This window comes from Cavia porcellus, unplaced genomic scaffold (assembly GCF_034190915.1).
Source record: "Cavia porcellus strain 051 isolate PalLab524CR breed Dunkin Hartley unplaced genomic scaffold, mCavPor4.1 scaffold_14, whole genome shotgun sequence".
NCBI classification, from domain to species: Eukaryota; Metazoa; Chordata; class Mammalia; order Rodentia; family Caviidae; genus Cavia; species Cavia porcellus.
Window position 1 is genome coordinate 11,518,821 of NW_026947497.1, and position 19,052 is coordinate 11,537,872.

Genomic DNA, 19,052 nt, shown 5'->3' on the forward strand with positions numbered 1-19,052 from the left:
ACAGAACTGACGCTGGAAATAAGTAATCTTTTTTTTTTTTTTGGTAGTGGGAATTGAACTCACAACCTAGTGCTTGCCAGGCAGGCACTTATGCCACTGAACTAAATCCCCAGCCTTTTAAAACTTTGGTGAACAATTTCTTTTTTTTTTTTTGGTACTGGGGATCAAACTCAAGACCTCTCGCTTCCAAGGCAGCCACTTATGCCGCTGAGCTAAATCCTCGGCCTGTTGTTTTTTTCAGACAGGATTTTGCTATTAATCCAGACTGGCCTTGAACTTACTACATAGACCAGGGTAACCTCGAACTCATGGCAATCTTCCTGTCTCGGCCTCTGTTTACTGGGATTACAAGTGTGCACCACCATCCCTGGCTTTATCTTATTCAAGAATGGTGATTCTGAGTCACATTTGAAAAATCTAATGTCCTTTACACATAGGAATTCTGTTGAAAATATTCTTCTGAATTTAAAAGCATGTGTCAATGAATGCAAGTCTTAGCTATTAAAGAGCTGTACCTGTCTGCTCTGCTCAATGGGGAGTATCAGATGCCTGTCTCCAGGTGCTGCATGGACCAGGGGTGCTGGGCTCAGGGCCAGAGACACCATTGAGACTGTAACCATTTCTATGCTGTGGGCTTTGCCACTTGGCTGGACTGCCTAGAGGTCAGGCAATGCAGAATTCCACATATCCAGGCTGAAGTACCAGTGACGGAGTAGACTATGCACAAAAGGCTCTGAGGTTCTGTCACACCTGTTTTCCCAGCACTCTGGGAGTCTGAAGCAGGAGGACCCAGGCTGGGCAACTTAGTACCCACTGTATAAAAGAAAACATTTAAAAAGGGCTGAAGATACACCTCAGTGTGAAGGTCTTGAGTTCAATCCTCAGCGTTGGAAACAAACAAAAAGGTTGGCTTGCCACAGAACATCCCTGGTATTCATACAACTTTGTGTCTAACACCTAACGTAATTTATGTATGGAGGCGTCCTATGCATGCTGCAGTACAAGATTACTGTGAGTACAGAGACCTAAAGATCAAAAAAGGAGTCTAGAAACGATGTGTTTCTCTTACTCATAAAACAGGTTAACCTATTACACTCCCTAACCTAACCAGGAAAACTCTAATACCTGTATGAAATAAACACATGGAGACAGAGACAGACACAGAGACAGAGAGAGAGAGACAGAGAAGTCAATATTCTTCACAAATTTTACCTTAGAATCACAAGTTTTTATTTGTTTTTTGGGAATAATAGCTTTAAAAGAAGTCTCTCCTTTCCTTCCCAAGGAAAATAACTAAAGTATCAGTCAGTTACCTGGTTATCTAGTGAGCTTACTACAAGAGTCCTGCAGGTAACTCATGATTTTAATAGGGGAAATATTTGCATAAGTTGGTGGTAAGTCTGTTCTTTGAAAATACCAATGCCCATCCTCTCTGGCTTCATTCTACACATACAGATATAAGCTGTCCCTGGCCAAAAAAAAAGTGGTGCAGCAGAGAAAATACCAAGAGAGTTAATTTTAAATCTCACCATTTAGAAAATTCAGAAGCTAAAAACCATTTTCTAGTAGTGGGGACTGATCTCAAGGATTTTGCTCTGGTGCTCCCAGGCCTTTAAAATGTTTTCATTTAATTTTGAAACAGTCGGGCTAAGTCACTAAATTTCCCAGGCAAGGCTCAAATTGGTAATCCTCCTGACTCAGCCACCCAAAATGGGAGGATTATAGGTATGTACCACTTTGCCTGGCTTAAATGCTAAATTTTTAATTGAATCTTTTAGCACTAGAAAAAAAATTATTGAATATAAAATAAATCACCCACCAAATCTTAGTACAATCAATGTAAATAATTTTATTTAAAAATTGGTTTGATTCCATTAATATGTATACTTTTTATGCTTTTACACATTAGTTGTAAATAATTTTGCTGGATGTGGTAGCACATGCCTGTGATCCCAGCACTCAGGAAGCTGAAGAAGCAGGATTGCTGTGCTTTGAGTTTGAGGTAGCCTGGGTTACACAGTGAGACGACACCTCAAAAACAAACAAAAAAATTAAACTAATGAGATATTAAATGAGGAAAAACTATAAACTATAAACTAGTATGGTGGTGCATGCCTATAACCCCAGGACTTGGGAGGCTGAGGCAGAAGGATCATTGTGGGTTCAAGGACAGCCTGGGCTACAAAGTGAACTAAAGGATGGCCTGAACTACATAGCAAGACCTTGTCTCAAAAAGGCAAAAAAAAAAAAAAAAAAAAAAAAGAAACAAAAAGCAAAACAGATTTCAATAACTTTTACTGTGGAAGAACATTTTTTATTGTTGTGATTTTTGGAAATGTGGTACATTTATTTTAAATGGCAACTTATTTTGTAGAAAAAAGTGTTCACTTGCAGTTCATATTTTATAATATCCTTCAAAAGTCAAAATTCCAGGGGCTGAGGATTTAGCTCAGTGGCATAAGCGCCTGCCTTGCAAGCAGGCAGTCGTGAGTTCGATCCCTGGTACCGATAAAAATGAAAAAAAGACAAAAAAAAAGTCAAAATTCCTTTTTTTTTGTGGTACTGAGGAGACTAAACGCAGGGTCACAGAGCTTCATATCCACACTTTTATTTTTCTTTTTTAAGACAAGCTTGCAGTATTTCACTAAGTCACCCATCCTGGATTCAAATTTGCATTCCTCTTGATTTAGTCAAAATCCTATTTTTTCAGGTGAAAAGGAAAAAAAAGAAAGAACTATAAGAATGTAAGCTAAATTATTCAGCTGGTAGCTGTTGAAGACTGTATCCATCCAACCTGGTGACATACGGCTGGAAACTGCCAAGTCACCAGAACATAAACACATTTGCCTTGATGGACTGTTTTAGGTTATAGAGCTGCATGTGCAATTATCAATGACAATTTGTAGATTTAATCATGCTTGCAAATTTGCAAAACTAACTTCATAATACAGGATATGTTCATCAAATCCTATTGATCATGCAAAACATTTACACCAAAGACACCAGGTGCATCTAAATGAATAAAGAGTAATCACTGCAAATGAACTTGAAAACACAATACATAACACAAACTTAAAATATACCTCATCTCTGCTATACAAATAGAGTAACTCACCTGTGGAGTCTGAAGAGGGTTACTTGGTTCAACTTCATTGTCTTCTAGTATCTTAGAAACAGAATATTAATATAAAGTAAACTAAAGACAATAATCATTTATAAATACATAACTTTCTGTTCATAGGCTATCCATGAGATGGCGTAGTAACATTCATAAGGCATGTTCAGGAAGAAGTCTTAGAAATATAAGATGACACAAAGTGACACTAAGAGGAAAGGACTTAACCCCATCACTATACCTCAATGGAACCAATTTCTAAAGCGGGGCTCCCCAGACGGCATCTTTGGCCACCTGCTGGACACACAAGGAGCTACCCCAAGGCGGCTGAAGGCCAGCACCCGCTCTCCAGCATCCTTTCCACTACATTACGCCTGAACAATGGGCTTTCAGAAATTGCTGTGACAGAGAGCAAGTCTGAGAACAGTGGCGTGGGACAGGAGACAAGACAAAACCGTCTCACTGTCTGCAGGGTCTGAGACACTGTGCATGCACAGCACTGACACACACCACACTGGTTCTGGGGTTTATTTAAAATCAAAATGCTGCAATCTTAGCACTTGGGAGGCCAAAGCAATACTGTGAACTCAAGGCCGACCTGGGCTAAACGGTGGGGCCTTTCTGTCAATTAGTCAACAGAAACTATTACTAGTGACCAGACACTGTTTAGTGCCACTCACTACCGGCTAAATAGAACTGTCAGGTGTATTGCTGGATAAGGAAGAGGGTGGAAAAATTACTAAGAGGAAGTCACACACCAAGACAGCTTGGGACCTTCCACATTACAATACTATTACAAATTACAGTGTGTTCATATCAAGATAAGCTATCATAGAAAGTGCATAAGTACCTGTTGAGAACCCTGCTTCAGGTGAGGAATAAATGGTATCCTAATACACGGTTTCCTAGCTGTAATGGAGAAAATGAAACAATCTTATTCATCATATGTACAGTGCTATAACAATGTTTTAAACTTATTTCTAAGAATGGTGATACCAGAACTATAACTTAAGTTTTAAAATAAAACAAAGTCTTGAAAATTGTTTGATTTCGGTGGTGGATATTTAAGGATTCAAAAATACTAAGACATGGGCATGATGGAACTCTAAACTCTAGCACTCGGGAGGCTGAGGTAGGAGGACATCACATCACACAGAATGGTTGCACACTTGAAAGGAGTCCTATAGGAAAGGTCTCACGGCAAGTAACAGCCAGCCTCCAACCTCTCCATCAGTACATGACCTTATTTCAAGTGTACTTCTGTTCAAAGATACCTTCCTTAAACCATGGTGGCCAACACCATAATCTCAGCTCACAGAAGGCCAGCCTGAGGTACACAGCAAGGTCAATGCCAGCTTGAACAACACAAGGAGACCCTGTCCAGGCAGAGAGAGAGAGAGACAGAGAGAGAGAGACAGACAGACAGACAGACAGAAAGAAAGAAAAGAAAGAAAGCAAGCTCGCTCAGGAGGAAGAGAAATGGAAATGGAGGCAGAGATAGAACTAAGAAGGCTGAAAGTGTTCAGGCAAGAGTAGCTGTGGGCGGGGCACACAGGCTGGCAGCTGCAGGCCTGGCTACCCTAGGGGACACCCATTCCATACCAGAACTGTCTGCAGCCACTGCAGCACACGCTTGCCCAGTGCGCAGCAGTCACTGGGTTCAATGACCAGCACTGAAAAGCAATTCTTAACAGTATATGTTCAATACTCTGTATTTCTGCTAGAGTCACAGGCTAACTTTAAAGTGATGATTATTTTAAAACTCACGTCTATCTGGTGTGAAATTCAATTTTAGACACCTGTTTTGGAGGCACTATTTTCCTGTTATATTTTGGAATAGATAATAAATGGAAGCTGGGCGTGGTGGCACATTCCTGTAATCCCTCAGGAGGCTGAGGCAGCAGGATCATTGCGAGTTCGAGACCAGCCTGGGCTACAAAGAGAGCCCAAGGCCAGCCTGAATTGCATAGGGAGACCCTGACTCAAAAAAACAGTAACAATAACAAATAAAATTGAAACGATGCTATTTCTAGAATTTTGAAAAAGTACTTGATGCAAGTTGATTTTTTTCCTTTACTGTCTTCACTCCAAAATAAAATTCTAAGTTGACATTTATAAGCAATATTCAATCATGTCAGAAAAACTTTCAAAAGCTAGTTTTTAAGATACCTTCCTACATTCCAAAGTGGTGATTCTTCTCTGACTTTGTATTAAATTCTATGAAATTATTTATTATATTCCAGGAGAGTCAACTGTCTCCAGTTGACTCAAGACAAGCAACTTAATCCTTTATGGAGAAATAGATCAGCAAACAGCCCATCTGATCACGCAGGAGTTCTCCCACGCCCCGGCAGTTTACTTGTGACCCTTAAGTCACTACTGGGAGAGTGCGCATGCGCCTGACAAGGCGCGTACCCACGAGGGAAGCCAAGGCCCTGACACGGAGCTATTCGCAGTTCTCACATCTTCTGCTGGAACGCGTGGTCTCCCTAAATCACGCGGGCCGGGTTTGCCCTTGCGGTTCTCCCACACCACCAGGATCACACCGCACCCCAGTGCAGCTGTCGAGGTCGGTGTCTGTGGAGACCAAGCTCCCAGGGCCCAGCCCCAATACGGCAATGCTCGGCTAGCCTGGCTTCCACCACCAACCCTTGGCTTTTGTGTCTTCTTTGTGCCGTTCTTTACAGTTTTGTGCTTTTCATGTTATTTTGTTATTTATAAGTAAAGCTAACCAACTTGTCACTTAAAAAATGTTCTCCAGGGGCCAGGGATTTAGCTCAGTGGTGTAAGTGCCTGCCTATCAAATGTGATGTCGTGAGTTCAATCCCCAGTACCAACAACAACAAAAAACTCTCCAAGAGTAGTGCTGTCTAGCCAGGCATGGTTTCGTACACCTGTTATTCCGACACTCTGGAGGCTGAGGCAGGTGAATTGCCACAAGTTCAAGGCCAGGCTGGGCTGCATAGTAAGCTCAAGGGCAGCCTAAATTACAGAGCAAGACCATCTCAAAAAAAAAAAAAAAAAAATTATATATATATATATATATATATATATATATATATTCAGGGATTCTCCCTCCTCAGCCCCCAAGTGCTAGGATTACAGGTGCACCACCACACCGGGTTTAAGGAAGGCATTCTTCAACAGAAACACGTACAATAAGGTTATGTACTGATGAGGCAACAAAACGTTCTGAGCAGAGGCCAGAGGGAACCCACCCCACACTCCCCACAGGAGACACACTGCGTAACTAGTAGAGCTTGCCGTTCCTTGTGACTTCACACGGTGATAGCAAAAAATGAGTTAACTGCATTGTCTTCCAATCTGCTAACACAGTAGATTCCCCAGAACTAAATTCTATAATTTCTAAATTGTCACATTAAAATTTTAGAAACTCAGATAGTACTACAGATCTATCCATATTTAGTTTTCATTAAAGATTTTTACTAGGGGGCTGGAGGTTTAGCTCAGCGGCATAAGCGCCTGCCTGGCAAGCATGAGATAATCAGTTTGAGCCGCAGTATCAAAAAAAAAAAAAAAAAAAACTTAAATTATTAACATTATCAAACTTAACATTTCAAAGAATCACTTTAGTAAGTATAGGATTTATTTATATTCAGGAATCATTTGAGATACTCAAATTAGGCTTTTAGCTTTTTTTTGAGATTATCATATAGTATTCAGATGTACAAGTATTTACTATTACATTTTTCAAAAGATAACGCTGTTAGCCATATAGCATAAGCAAAATCAAAAAGCTAATGATGTACTGAAAGTATATGCAACAAATATAGGGGGTTAATAACTGTGATAGATAAACTAACAAATCAAAAGTAAAAATATGAACACCCATTAAAAAGCCCAACAGGTTTAGATGTGGTGGTACAAGCCCATAGCACATGTCCATAATCCTATCACTTGGGGAGGCTGAGGCAGGAGGATCACAAGCTTGAGTCTGTCTGAGTAACTTGGTAATTTAGCAATGCTCTGTCTCTAAAAAGAAAAAATAGTAACAAAAAGGGCTGGAGACATGGCTTAGTGAAAAGGCCCAGGGACCCATGACCTGTATGGTAAAAACAAAAATGAAACAGAACCTGGGGCTGGGGATTTAACTCAGTGGCTTAAGCACCTGCCTGGCAAGTGTGAGGTCATGAGTTCGATCCCCAGTACCTCCAAAAAAGAAACAGAACCTGGACCAAGGAGTAGCAGACAGGAAAAGAAAACATGATGCATGGCTAGGTGAAGATCCTCAGTGTTACTTATAGAACAGCAAGGCTTTTAGCCAGGGACACGGGAATCCCGGATCTGGAAGGAGCTTTTCCCTAGCAGTGATATTGCTGTGACAACGGAAAGGTGGCCAGTAGACACCATAGGGCTGAGGAAAAACATGTGCTGCTGTCTAGGGCCACCTCCTTCCACAGCGGACTCTAGAAACAGCTTTTGCCTCAACTGTGCAGGGACCCCATGCACGAATGCACCGCCACGCCTTACTGTTAAACCCTGGAGCCTTTAAATTGGTAGCCATGTAATTCTCTTCCCGGCCTCGAGCTTTGAAGAGAAAATCCCGAAGCTGCGTCACCCTGACCTTCAGCTTGGCTCTCTGGCTCTTCTGCCTGCAGTGTTCCTGGCGGTGTGAAGGCCGCATCCTGCCTTGGCAGCATTTCCACGATTTCTAAAGCAGTGCTGTGTGCAGACAGAGACTTCAAAGGGGAAATGTGACTGACTACTCCAGAGAGCTCCAACGAGTCGCCAGGATTACTCCAGGACGAGCTGCTGTTTCTGGCAGGTTCCACTTCAATATGGCCACAGTCACGGGGTACACGAGAACTCCTCGAGTCGTCGCATTCAGGAATACACACTTCAGTGTCTTGGTAAAGAGGCTGCTTTGCTTCCCAAAGGGCAAGCAAAGAGCTGCAAGCCTGGGAATGGGACTCACCAAGTGCAGCATGTTTTGACTGACCCCGAAGACCATCAAACGTCCGGACACTGCTGTCATGGCCAGAAATGGGCGAGGAAACCTGCTTGGCATCGTTATCTAAGACACTTCCCAAAACGAAAGGCCAAGGTTGTTGATGGGAAAGTAAGTCATTGTTTTTAGAAGCCTGGTTAGTAGCTATGTCTAAAAGGTCAGGAGTATGTAAATCTGCACCTGTTCCTTTAGATTTATTTGAGAGTGAGGCAAAATCAGAGGGACGTGTGATGGTCTGGCAAGACCTGTCAGTGTCCTCCACGTCCTCCACAGATTCACCAGCACACCCTGCCACCGAAGGGCTGGAACTGCTGGCCAGGTCGCTATCGTCCTCTTCTCCAGCGTTCCCATCTTCACAAGGTCCTGGGTCAATACCTATACAAGTTTTATCACAAAACTGCGACAGCGTCTCTTTAACAGAACATTTCTCTGTCCACCCGTGACCCACAGAGGGTAAGCATGGCAAACGTTCACTGCTAATTTCTTGACAGCCTAAACCCTCATGTGGCTTTTGAACATAGGAACTGCCCTTTGCCCAGGTCCCTGCACCCTGGGAAAGGCCACTGCTTTCCTGTGATTCCTCCTCCGAGTCACTTGTCTCAAAATTGCTCAGGTTAAAGGTTACCTCCAAAAACGGCTGTGTCCCATTCCCTCCGGATCCCAGGACACCACCCTGTCTCTCATTGGCAGTGCCATTTTCAGAAACTGGTTCCACATCGTCGTCCAGGGTGTTAGAATCCTGACTCAGAGAAGACACCTGACATCCCGAGGCTGTAGGAGACTGTGCTGCGCAGTGAAGGTCCTGTCCTGGGGGGCCACCCATGCACCCCTGGTCCTGTCCACTGAAAGGTACTTTGTCATTTCCACCAACAGTGGTTTCTGCAAGCAGCCCACCCTGCCCTGCACTGCTGCAGCATACCAGTGCACTGCCGCCTAACAAAGGTTCTTTTTTGGGAGCCTGATGCCAGCTCGCGCTCCTGTCCCCCAGCTCGTCTTCACGATGCTTCTTGCCAATTTCAGCATGTGTTCCAAAGGCCTGCATTCTTTTCTGTTCCAAAAGGTCTTCGAGATTCAAACATGCGTCATTTTCCTGCTCTGCCGCCTGCCTCTCCCCACCACCGGCACCACTGGCAGAAGCTGCCTCGGAGTCTTGCGGGGATAAATACACTGCCCAGCGGCTCCGGCTGGCTGCAGCAGTCTCCAGCTGCCTCGGGCTGTGGGGCCGCTCTGCGCCCAGTGCCTCAGTGTGCCCTTCCAGGCCAGCTCCGCACACAGCTGGAGTCCATAGCTGCCCTGGGTGTCCCACCGGCTCAGCATCCCGAAGCTCAGGTATGGTTGTTGGTGTGGACTTCAGGAGAGCTAAGATCTGTGCTTGGCTTCGGACATGCTGCTGTGGGGCTCCAGGGCAGTGCGACGCTGGGCTGTGTCGTCTGCTGGGCTCTGTGGCCAGCACAGCGTCTTCACACCGCCGTCCAGAGCCCAGAGAGGTGCCTGCTTCCCATGGCACTCTGGGGCTCGGTTCCAAGGAAGTGGAAGGGCAGGGGCCCTGGCTCGCTCCAGCCTGGGCAGCGATGGCGCTGTGGGGGACTGTCTGCATGTTACTCATTTCCTTCCTGCCCACAGTAGGAAACAGAGGCAGGCTGCTGCAGGATGGAGAAAACAAAGTAGCGCCAGCCTCAAAGGACGCAGGCCAGTCTCCATTTTCCGTAACAACCATTTTCTTTGGCACTTGACGTGGTCCTTGAAAACCCTAAAAATATTAAAACAATTGTTAGCTACACTACTGTCTATAAAGCATCCATGGAATAAGATGGCCAAAAAGTAGCAACATATTTGCTAAATTAAACTACTTTCTGCAGGTTGTGATGGCACATGGCTGTAATCCCAGCACTCAGGAGGCTGAGGGAAGCCAGCCTGGGCTACACAGTGAGTTCAAAACCAGCCTGAACTCTAGTGAGACCTTGTCTCAAACAAAAACAAAAACAAACCAGGTGGAATGGCTCACACCTGTAATCCCAGCATTTGGGAGGCTGAGGCAGGAGGACTGTTGTGAGTTGGAGACCAGCCTGGGATACAAAGTGAGCTCAAGGCCAGCCTGAACTGCATAGAGAGACCCTGTATCAAAAACAAAACAAAACAAAAAAACCCTACAAACATTCATTTGTTAGAAAGATTTTTTTTAACAGATTTATTTTCTTTCTGTGTGAGTAAAAAATCATTTGAATTAGGATACGGTAATTGCAAACTTTATTACTACTTTTATGACTCACAGTATATTTCCGCTTTAAGCCAGGGGGCTGACACCCCCGGAAACGGCCAGCAAAACTCCTAGAACTCCAAGGTGGCGCTTCTCTAACGACTTCCTGCTTAGCAGCTAGGCTTCCAGCAACCTTTACCTCCTCAACAGTGATTAAGTATCGATCACTTTCTAAGTCATCTCCAGGTTTCACCTAAATTTTAAAAATAAATGTTAATGGGCTAGTATGTGCAAGAACATGGGTTTGATCCCAGCGCTGCAGAATACACATACACACACACACACACACACATATGCATACATACACACTAATGTCATACAGACCCAACTTCTTTATTCTCTGTATGTGCACGAAGCCCAATAATGTTGAGTGAGACAGATATTAATACATAAATGTTAATGAATCAGTAACTACATTGTTCAATAATTTATTAGGCTACACTAGTTAACTATCAACAAGTACAGAAAAGGATCATAGAATTTTAAAAGTTAGCTTGCTACATGCCAGGGATACAGGACAAGAGCAAACCATGCTCTGCTCAGGAAATTCACTTGGGAGCCAGAGGTTGAGATGGCATTTTTCAAATCAGAGCTAATGGTTATCAAATATATATTTATAAATGAATATGAACTACATATTTACATTCATCATACATTTAAGGTATTAGAAATTATAGTAGGTTAAATAACCACATTCAAAGAAACCATTTTTAATCACTTAAATGGACAAGTACAGCACTTGACACCACCATTGTTTACTGAGGCAGAAAAATATTATCAACCTAGTTTGAAAATATAAAAATCTCTGTAAGCATAAAATCTTACACAATGAAATGACTTAAGATGAAATAATAATAGTAGCTAGCACCAATTAAGCATCTACTAGAATATAGCCTGATTTAGACCTCCTCATAGAGAAGTATAACCAGTATCCACGTCATACGAAGTTTCAAGATGAACTAAATACCATGGCTAAATACAACACAGTGAAGATGAGAACGTGTACAATGTATTTAGAACAAATTTAATATAATATGCAGTACTTCCAGGTACTTCACATTACGTTATTTGCAATTCTGAAGTTAAGTTAAGGGAAAAAAAAAGTTATTTGCAATCTTCAGATCAACCTCATAAAGTCTGTCTAGACCTATATTTTACAGTTGAGAAGTTAGATGCGGAGAAGATAAGCTAGCTAGAAGGTACTGGGATGAACCCAAAATAGCCAACTTTAACACCCTTCTTCATTTCACTACTTACAGGCCTTACTTCTCTCCTTCCCTTTCTTTTTTGCAACAAGGGGGGAAATAGTAAATATCTAAGAAACGATTTGAACAAAAGTAATTCCAGAAAGTGTTTTCCAACATGGATCTCTGCCTATAGAGTCATGAGCTAGGCATGCTGGTCTGCAGCTGGAGTCTCAAGGCCACTCAGGGGGCTTGGAAAGGACCACTTGAGCCCTGGAGTTCAAGGCCAGTGTAGGATTCACTCTTGTTAAAAAAATAAAACAAACAAAAAGGCAAAACCAAAAAACTCATGCCACAGAATGAGTGGCTAAGGCACAAAGGTGACAAACTGTAACTTAGTCCGGGCAACTTAGCAACTCAGTGAGACCTTGTCTCAAAATGAAAAATAAAAATGGGCTGGGGCTACAGCTTAATGCAAGGCTCTAGGTTCAATCCCTGGTACCTCAAGTAAGTCATTTCTGGGGGGAAAATCCCAGAGCTCCCAGCACAACCACACGAATGGAGGCAATTTACCAAACCTTTATGTGCTGCAATCCTGTTACAATAAGAGCCCATGGAGGGGCTGGAGATTTAGCTCAGCAACGTAAGAGCCTGCTTTGCAAGTTGTCATTAGTTCGATCCCCAAACTACCAAAAAAAAAAAAAAGAAGCCCACCGAATCCCAGTTATGTGAGGAGTGGTGGTACATACCAATAATCCCAGCACTCTGGGAATCTGACGCAGGAGAACTGAAAGTTCAAGCCTAGCCTGGGCAACTTAGTATTCAGCAAGACCCTGTTGTCAGGCATGATAGCATATACTTGTGATCCTAGTACCCAGGAAGTTGAGACAGGAGGATCACTGTGAATTCAAGGGCAGCCTAAGCTACATAGCAAAACCCTGTCTCAAAAACAAAAAAATAAAAAAGATCTGGGGATGTAGCTTTCAGTGTGGAGGACCTATGTTCAGTTTTAATCCCCAGTATCTCAAAAAAAGAAAGTTATAATTATTAGTATCAGTACCAAGACAACACTCTTAACAACATTAAGGAAATATATTTAGAGACTTTTAAATAATAACATAAAAACAAGATGAACACATTGACATACCTCAAGACATTTCAGAAATAGACTTTCCAAGCAAGCTCCTTTGTCATCATATAAAATTGCCTGTGTCAAAATAAAAAAAAAGTTTTTGAAAAAGGAAAAGAATATAACTTTTCTTTTTATTTTCTTTTTGAGGCAGGGTCTCACTATGCAGTTTAGGCTGGCCTTAAACTCACTTTGTAGCCCAGGCTGGCCTCGAACTCCCAGTGATGCCTCGAGTGCTGGGATTACAGGAGCAATTGACCAATTCTCTTTTCCTATCATCTGTCTATCTATCTATTTATTTATTGTAACAGGAATGGAATTCAGGACTTTGTGTTTGCCAGGCAGGCACTATGCAACTGAGCTATAATCCCAGCCCTCTCCTTTTCTTGAACATCTTCAACAGCAAAGAACAAACTGTTTTGCAAGTAAATCACCTAACAAAAAGAGTCCCCAGCCTTGTTGAGATGGCCATTTCAAATGCTGATCATGCCTCTTTCTGCACTGACAGGGAGGCCAGGCTATGCACCCCAAGAGTTGGGGAACTCGGGCGGGGCTGGCATCTGGCTCAGGGACACAATACTTCCTAGCTCACACGCAGCCCTAGGCTCCATCCCCAGTGCCACCAACATTAGGAAAAAACCCAAACCTTGGTTCATCACAGGGAGCAAAGAGAAAGCAAGACCCACCAGGCATCACTGTACTAACACGGGGGAGAGGCAGCATTAGGAAGGCTGTGGCTGTGGCTCAGGGGATAGCACCATGTGGCATGCACGGGGCTAAGGGTTCAGTCCACAGCACTGCACAGACAAAAACTGCAGTACTGAAGCAGGTGTGCTGCTGCTCTCCTATAACCCTACAATAGTCTCGGAGGCTGAAGCAGGAGGACTAACAGGATTGGAAGTTCAAGTTACCTGGGCACCTTACAGAGATCTTGTCTGCCAAATAAAAAAACTGTAAAAAGGATCAGGGATGCAAAGGCCCTAAGTTGATTTCCTATTACTGTGCACTTTGAAGAATTGTCCATGAGGTATAATGAATAAGTTGGGCAAATGGGAGGACTCTGGGAGGCAAAAGACACCAAGGTGATTATCATTCTCACCTCTCTATGTCTCCAGCTACTTCCACAGTAGTTTTGTTTAGTAATGATGCTCCCATCTCTTTGGACCATAGCCTGACAGCTCCTGACAAGGTCAAGCACACAATTTCCACCCCATCCAGCAACTTCATTCCCAGTTTTAGATACTGAAAGGATCTTGCCCTTAGTAAATTATGGCAGTGGTCTAACGTGGCGGAAGGCTAAAGTGGGAATGCCTACCACTTCCTGCTTCTTCCTCGGCCTTGACAGGAACTCCCCTTCCTGTTTGTGCACAAGGAAAATTCCAATCAGTTCCCCGTGCCTCATCCATGCCCGCCCTAGGTGCCACCCCTTGTCGGAGGTTATGTATCCCATGCCCCACATTCCGGCCAGAGAAAGCCAGGCCGCCAGTGGTCATGGACTTCTCTCCATGTTCTTGGAATAAAGGCTATTTTTACTTTATATTCTCTCTTTTATTGTGCAGAAAACTCTTTCATGATAGTGTTGTGAATCAGATAGCAGAGTGAGTGGCTGCTGGGGCCCCTCCCAGTTTGAGCCCCCTGCCTAAGAACCATCTTTTTCTTCCTCCAGGACTGTACTTGCTGCTGCCAATCCGAATGCAGCAGCGACGACCGTCTTCACTCCACACGGGTGAGCTGCTGACTGTCAGGGGTTTTCTGTTTCTGTTCCTTAGCAAGGTTGTGACAGCAAAGCCATCCTGCCGCCCAGAACAGGGATAGCAGTTTTCACGTTCCTTAGGCCTTACTGACTGCACGAGGCCTAGGAGAATGGGTGTCTGGACTTTCCCTGTCACACTTTCAAAATAGGTGATGGATGACCTCCTTTGTTAAGTGTGACACAGCTCCCATGTTCCTTAGGACAGAGCTAAAGCTCTTATGTCCCGAAGCGAAGTTGTTCTCTCAGCTCACTTATAATTCGGTCATGGGGATCACTTCCTGTCCCCAAAAAAACACACCTTGGGGGTGCCTGGCTCATAATCTTGGTGCTCTTGGCCTCTAAAAGGCTATAAAAACCAAAAAGCTGATTTTTATTTATGCTTTTGTCACAATGGCGGCAAGTTGGCAGAAAGCCGTCATCTTTAGGCCTCTTCACTTGAAGGATGTGTCTTTCTCTCTGTCTTGTATGATGGCCCAAATACTTCTGGCTCGCTCTGCCCCACCAGATCTCTCTAGATGATGCGTCCCGTCTGTACAGCTTCTCCCCTATATCTCACATACCAAACCCACAGCCTTCTCGGCCAGAGGTTTCTTTGCCCCCGGCGCCATGCTCTCCCCCTTCTTCAGCCACAGCGGCCTCTAATCCTTCGCTTAGCGTCTCTCCGAAGTCTCCAACTTTTCAATCCCCCCCACCAGAGCCATCTGTTCTGTCTGAGGGTTCTTTGTCCCCTTCCCCTGCATCGCCATTTTCTCCGCTGGTCTCATGCATTCCAGCCTTCTTGGCAGGCCACATGGTTGTCTGCAGCCATCTTGCTGCAGCTCGCATAGAGGACAGCGGCCATCTTGTGGCCCTCTGCCACTTGGCAAGGCGCTCCCATCCTGGGCAGGGTCTCAGTGCCAATGGTCGCCCCCTTGTGGCTTCTCATGGGATCAGCAGCAGCTATCTAGCTGCGGGTCACAGTGGTGACCAGCCGCCATCTTGTGCCCCCCTCACTGTATTACTGGCAGCAGCTAGGCTGCTGTGGGTCACATGGTGACCTGCTAACAGCCTGCGTTACCTTGTCACATGGTGACAAGTGTTATAGCCAATCATTGGGTAACTGTCCACACAAGCCTGTCGGATGGTTGGCTGCTCGGTGGCTATCTACTCCACAGCCTTCTCAGCCTCGATCTCTATTCCCGCTCTGTAAACAGGCTGGCCCCAAAGGATTAGCTAATATTCATATTCCTTTTTTCCTTTCTGAGCTATCTCAGATTAGCCATAAATTAGGTTCCTTTTCTGGTATTCTTATTTCAAGAGATCTCTATTAATTGATCTATAAACAGGTTCACACTAGTCTATTTATTATAGTTCAAATTGGCCAAATATATTTTGAGTTCAATGATTTTATGATTGTCAGTCTATATCTGTTGTCTATTTGCCTGCTCTGTAAACAGCTGTTTCTTTTTATTTGAACTCAACAATTTTTCCTCCTTTTTTACCTTTTTAGATCATTTAATCAAGGTTTATTTGGGTTATAGATTTAAAAATATGCGTCCACCTAGGTTGCCAGCTGGTCAAAATGATGCTAAGATTGGTTAAACAAAATCCCTTGGGGAGAGGAAATATTGGACAGGACTTCAACTGATAAACAAGAAAGTGACCACCTGGTAACTTTAACCAGCTCTTGCTTGTTAATTGGAGGCCCCAATAATCTCCATAGCCTTATGTGAGACACCTCAACTAAAGTTCATATGACTAAGACAATTCATTGTTGCTGACCTGATGACATATTCATGCCTTCAAATATATAATTGGGATTGTTTATGATGACAAGTGTTTTCTTTCAGATCCAGATGTCTGCCTTTTTCTTGTGCTCCAGCTAGGAGATTCAGGTGAGACCAACACAAGGTCACCACTCAAATGATAATTTTTTAAACAAAAATTTATGTAATCTATATGTTATACTGAGAGATGCTTAAATAGTGAGCAGTCCAAACAATGTCACAAATTTCTTCAGTGCTCAAATATTAAAACACACATGGTTAATAAAAAATAGTAGTTCCATTTAATGTTCTATGTTAAGCTTACTGCCTCTACTGCACTGTACTGTTACAATCTTCTGGATGTTCAACAACTAAAATTAAGAGATAATTATAAATTTCTTTTGGATTCCTTTTGCTGGGATCCACAAGATCTTTTCCAGAAAAAAGGTTATGATGTATACTGGGGCCATAATTAACAATACTCAACTGGCATTAAATGACACCGCAGCTGATCTCTCTCCTAAATAAAAAGTAAAATTAATAAAACAGGCCATCCTCCAAAAATCATATGGCATTAGACATTCTAACAGCATAAGAGATACTTATACAGTTATAAAACCTAAATGTGTGTAATGACAAATGAATGACATGTCAGTTTCTAATATTCCCTGGACTTTATCCTTATCCTCCTTATGGAAAGCCATTACTAAAGTTATAATCATAAATACCCTGTTGATTGTATTATTTGACTCCTGCATACTTAATTGATTCTTTGCCTTCTCTCCTTAAGACTTAAAGCTGTACACCTACCCAAGATAAAATCCAATTGTCTTGTGACTGTGGAGGAGACAGATACCTTCCACCATGGGCCAGATCGCAAGACAAAAGGCTTAAATTGGCTCTCAAACCCCATGGGGAGACCCTCTTAATATGGCTTTTCATGTTTTTAACAGAGATAAAAATCAAAAGGAAAAATAACAGTGACACTTAGAGTTCTGAGACAGGTAAACCAGAGACAAGGTGGAGCCTCCCGAGCCCCTCCTAGACCATGCTTCAAGTGCAACAAAAAAGCACATTGGGCAAGACAGTGACTCAACCCTGGCATTTCTCTGGGGCCTTGCCCCTATTACAATCTCAAGGGCCACTGGAAGAGTGACTGTCCTAGCCACCAGAGAGCAGGTAGGCCATCCGTTAACTCCTTGCCCTCATGGGAGATGTTGTGATCACCAGATTCATCACTGACTGACCTACTCAAACTTGCTGCTGAAGACTAACAGCCCTCCATTAAGGTGTCCTTCTCAGAGCCCCAAGTCCCACTGGAGGTCTCAGGTAAGACATTCTCTGTATTTGTGGACATAGAAGCCATGTATAGTGTTCCTCCAGAGTTTTCAGGCCACTATATTCAGTCTTCAATTTCTATAGTGAGTGTTGATGGCCAAACTATGCAGCCTTTACAGACAGGGCCTATTCCATGCAGGTTCCAGACTCTCTTCTTTTCTGGTTGATCCCATAGTTTGAGATACCTCCAATCCCACTGGGGCTATCCATGCCACGCCTATTTTAATTCATCTCAGGAATCCTTCAATTTTTCCTTGTGTTCTCCAATATCCCATAGCTCCCAAACATTTACAGGGACTTAAACCTATTATTAAGTGCTTTCTAGACAATGGTTTTCTTAAACCTACCCATTTACCCTGTAATACTCCCATTCCCCTGATAGTCAAGCCTGATGGGTCTACTGCAGGACCTTGGGGTAATCAATAATGCCATCACCCCAATCCACCCAATGGTTCCAAACCCTTATTATATCATGCTCTCTCATATCCTTCCCTCCACCACTCACTTTTACAGTCGTAGATCTTAAAAATGCCTTTTTTATTCCTTTGTGTTTATGCAGACTGAAACAGATACTTTGAGGTCTCAACAACTTATACCTGTCATCTCTGTAGTAAAACTTCTGCTCAGGGACACACCCCTTTCCTTTTCTATTCATCAATTTTTTGGACACAACTCTGGTCAGGACTGGCAGTTAGATTTTACACACATGCTCTACCACAAAACTCTCAAATATCTTCTCATCTTTGTTTATACTTTATCAGAATAGATAAAAGCCTTTCCCACAACCAGGGAGACTGCCGATATACTTACTAAAGTACTGTTACAGGAAATCATCCCAAGGACTACAACCAAGATGAAGCAGCCCCTACCTGGTTTTCCTGGCAACCCCAACAGTGGTCAAAGTTGCAGGACTGCCATCCTGGTTCCACATCACTCAAGCTAAGCAGTGCCCTTCTAGCCCTAAATCTAACTATCCTGAGTATTCATCTCATCTTCTATGCCCACCCATCTCCATCTCACCAAGGCTTCACAGCCACAACTCTCAGGCTAAGTCATGCTTTGTTATCCAATTTGGTTCCTAATTCCCTATATTTTATTAATTATTTTTTACAGCAGGAGACTCTTGACAGTCTTTCCTAAAGACTCCCGCATCATGCATAAAATCGTCCTGTTGCTCTACATGACAACTGTCTTAGTTCTCTCTACCCTCAGCTATTTGGTCAAACATGAGATCCCTGTGGGCCTAGGCTCTTATCTCCCTTATAGTGACACAGCCATGGCCCTCCCCTCCTCTACTCTGTAACTTCCCAAGTAAGATTCAAGCAGGCCTTATACTTCTCATGCCTCTTATTCTTTCCAGCTCAACTCCAAGACCAGAGACAAGCCCTACCTACCTACACTTTTAACTTTTACCCTTTCAGATAAAAAAAAATAATTACTTCTTATAACTTCACTCCTCCTAACCCCACACTTACTTTTCAGAATTCTACCTCATGGGTGGTCCTGATGGAATGGCTTACTTAAAGACACCTTTCCTTCTACCTCACCTGGGTCCTTAAACA

At 43.3% G+C, this 19,052-nt stretch overlaps 1 protein-coding gene across 4 annotated transcripts in view; it reads right to left on the reverse strand.

Annotated features, from left to right (window-relative positions):
• The window catches only part of Zgrf1 (zinc finger GRF-type containing 1), a 72,608-nt gene that overhangs the window by 43,069 nt on the left and 10,487 nt on the right, over positions 1-19,052 (reverse strand). For 3 of the 4 annotated variants that reach the window (XM_063260638.1, XM_023564346.2, XM_063260639.1), the window contains exons 4-8: positions 12,673-12,732; positions 10,355-10,534; positions 7,701-9,834; positions 3,966-4,024; positions 3,116-3,166 (exon numbers count right to left, since the gene is read on the reverse strand). In XM_063260638.1, coding sequence (XP_063116708.1) covers positions 3,116-3,166; positions 3,966-4,024; positions 7,701-9,834; positions 10,355-10,534; positions 12,673-12,732 — 2,484 coding nt within the window. The remainder of the gene's footprint in view (positions 1-3,115; positions 3,167-3,965; positions 4,025-7,700; positions 9,835-10,354; positions 10,535-12,672; positions 12,733-19,052) is intronic. The other variant, XM_063260640.1, reaches the window with a different exon arrangement.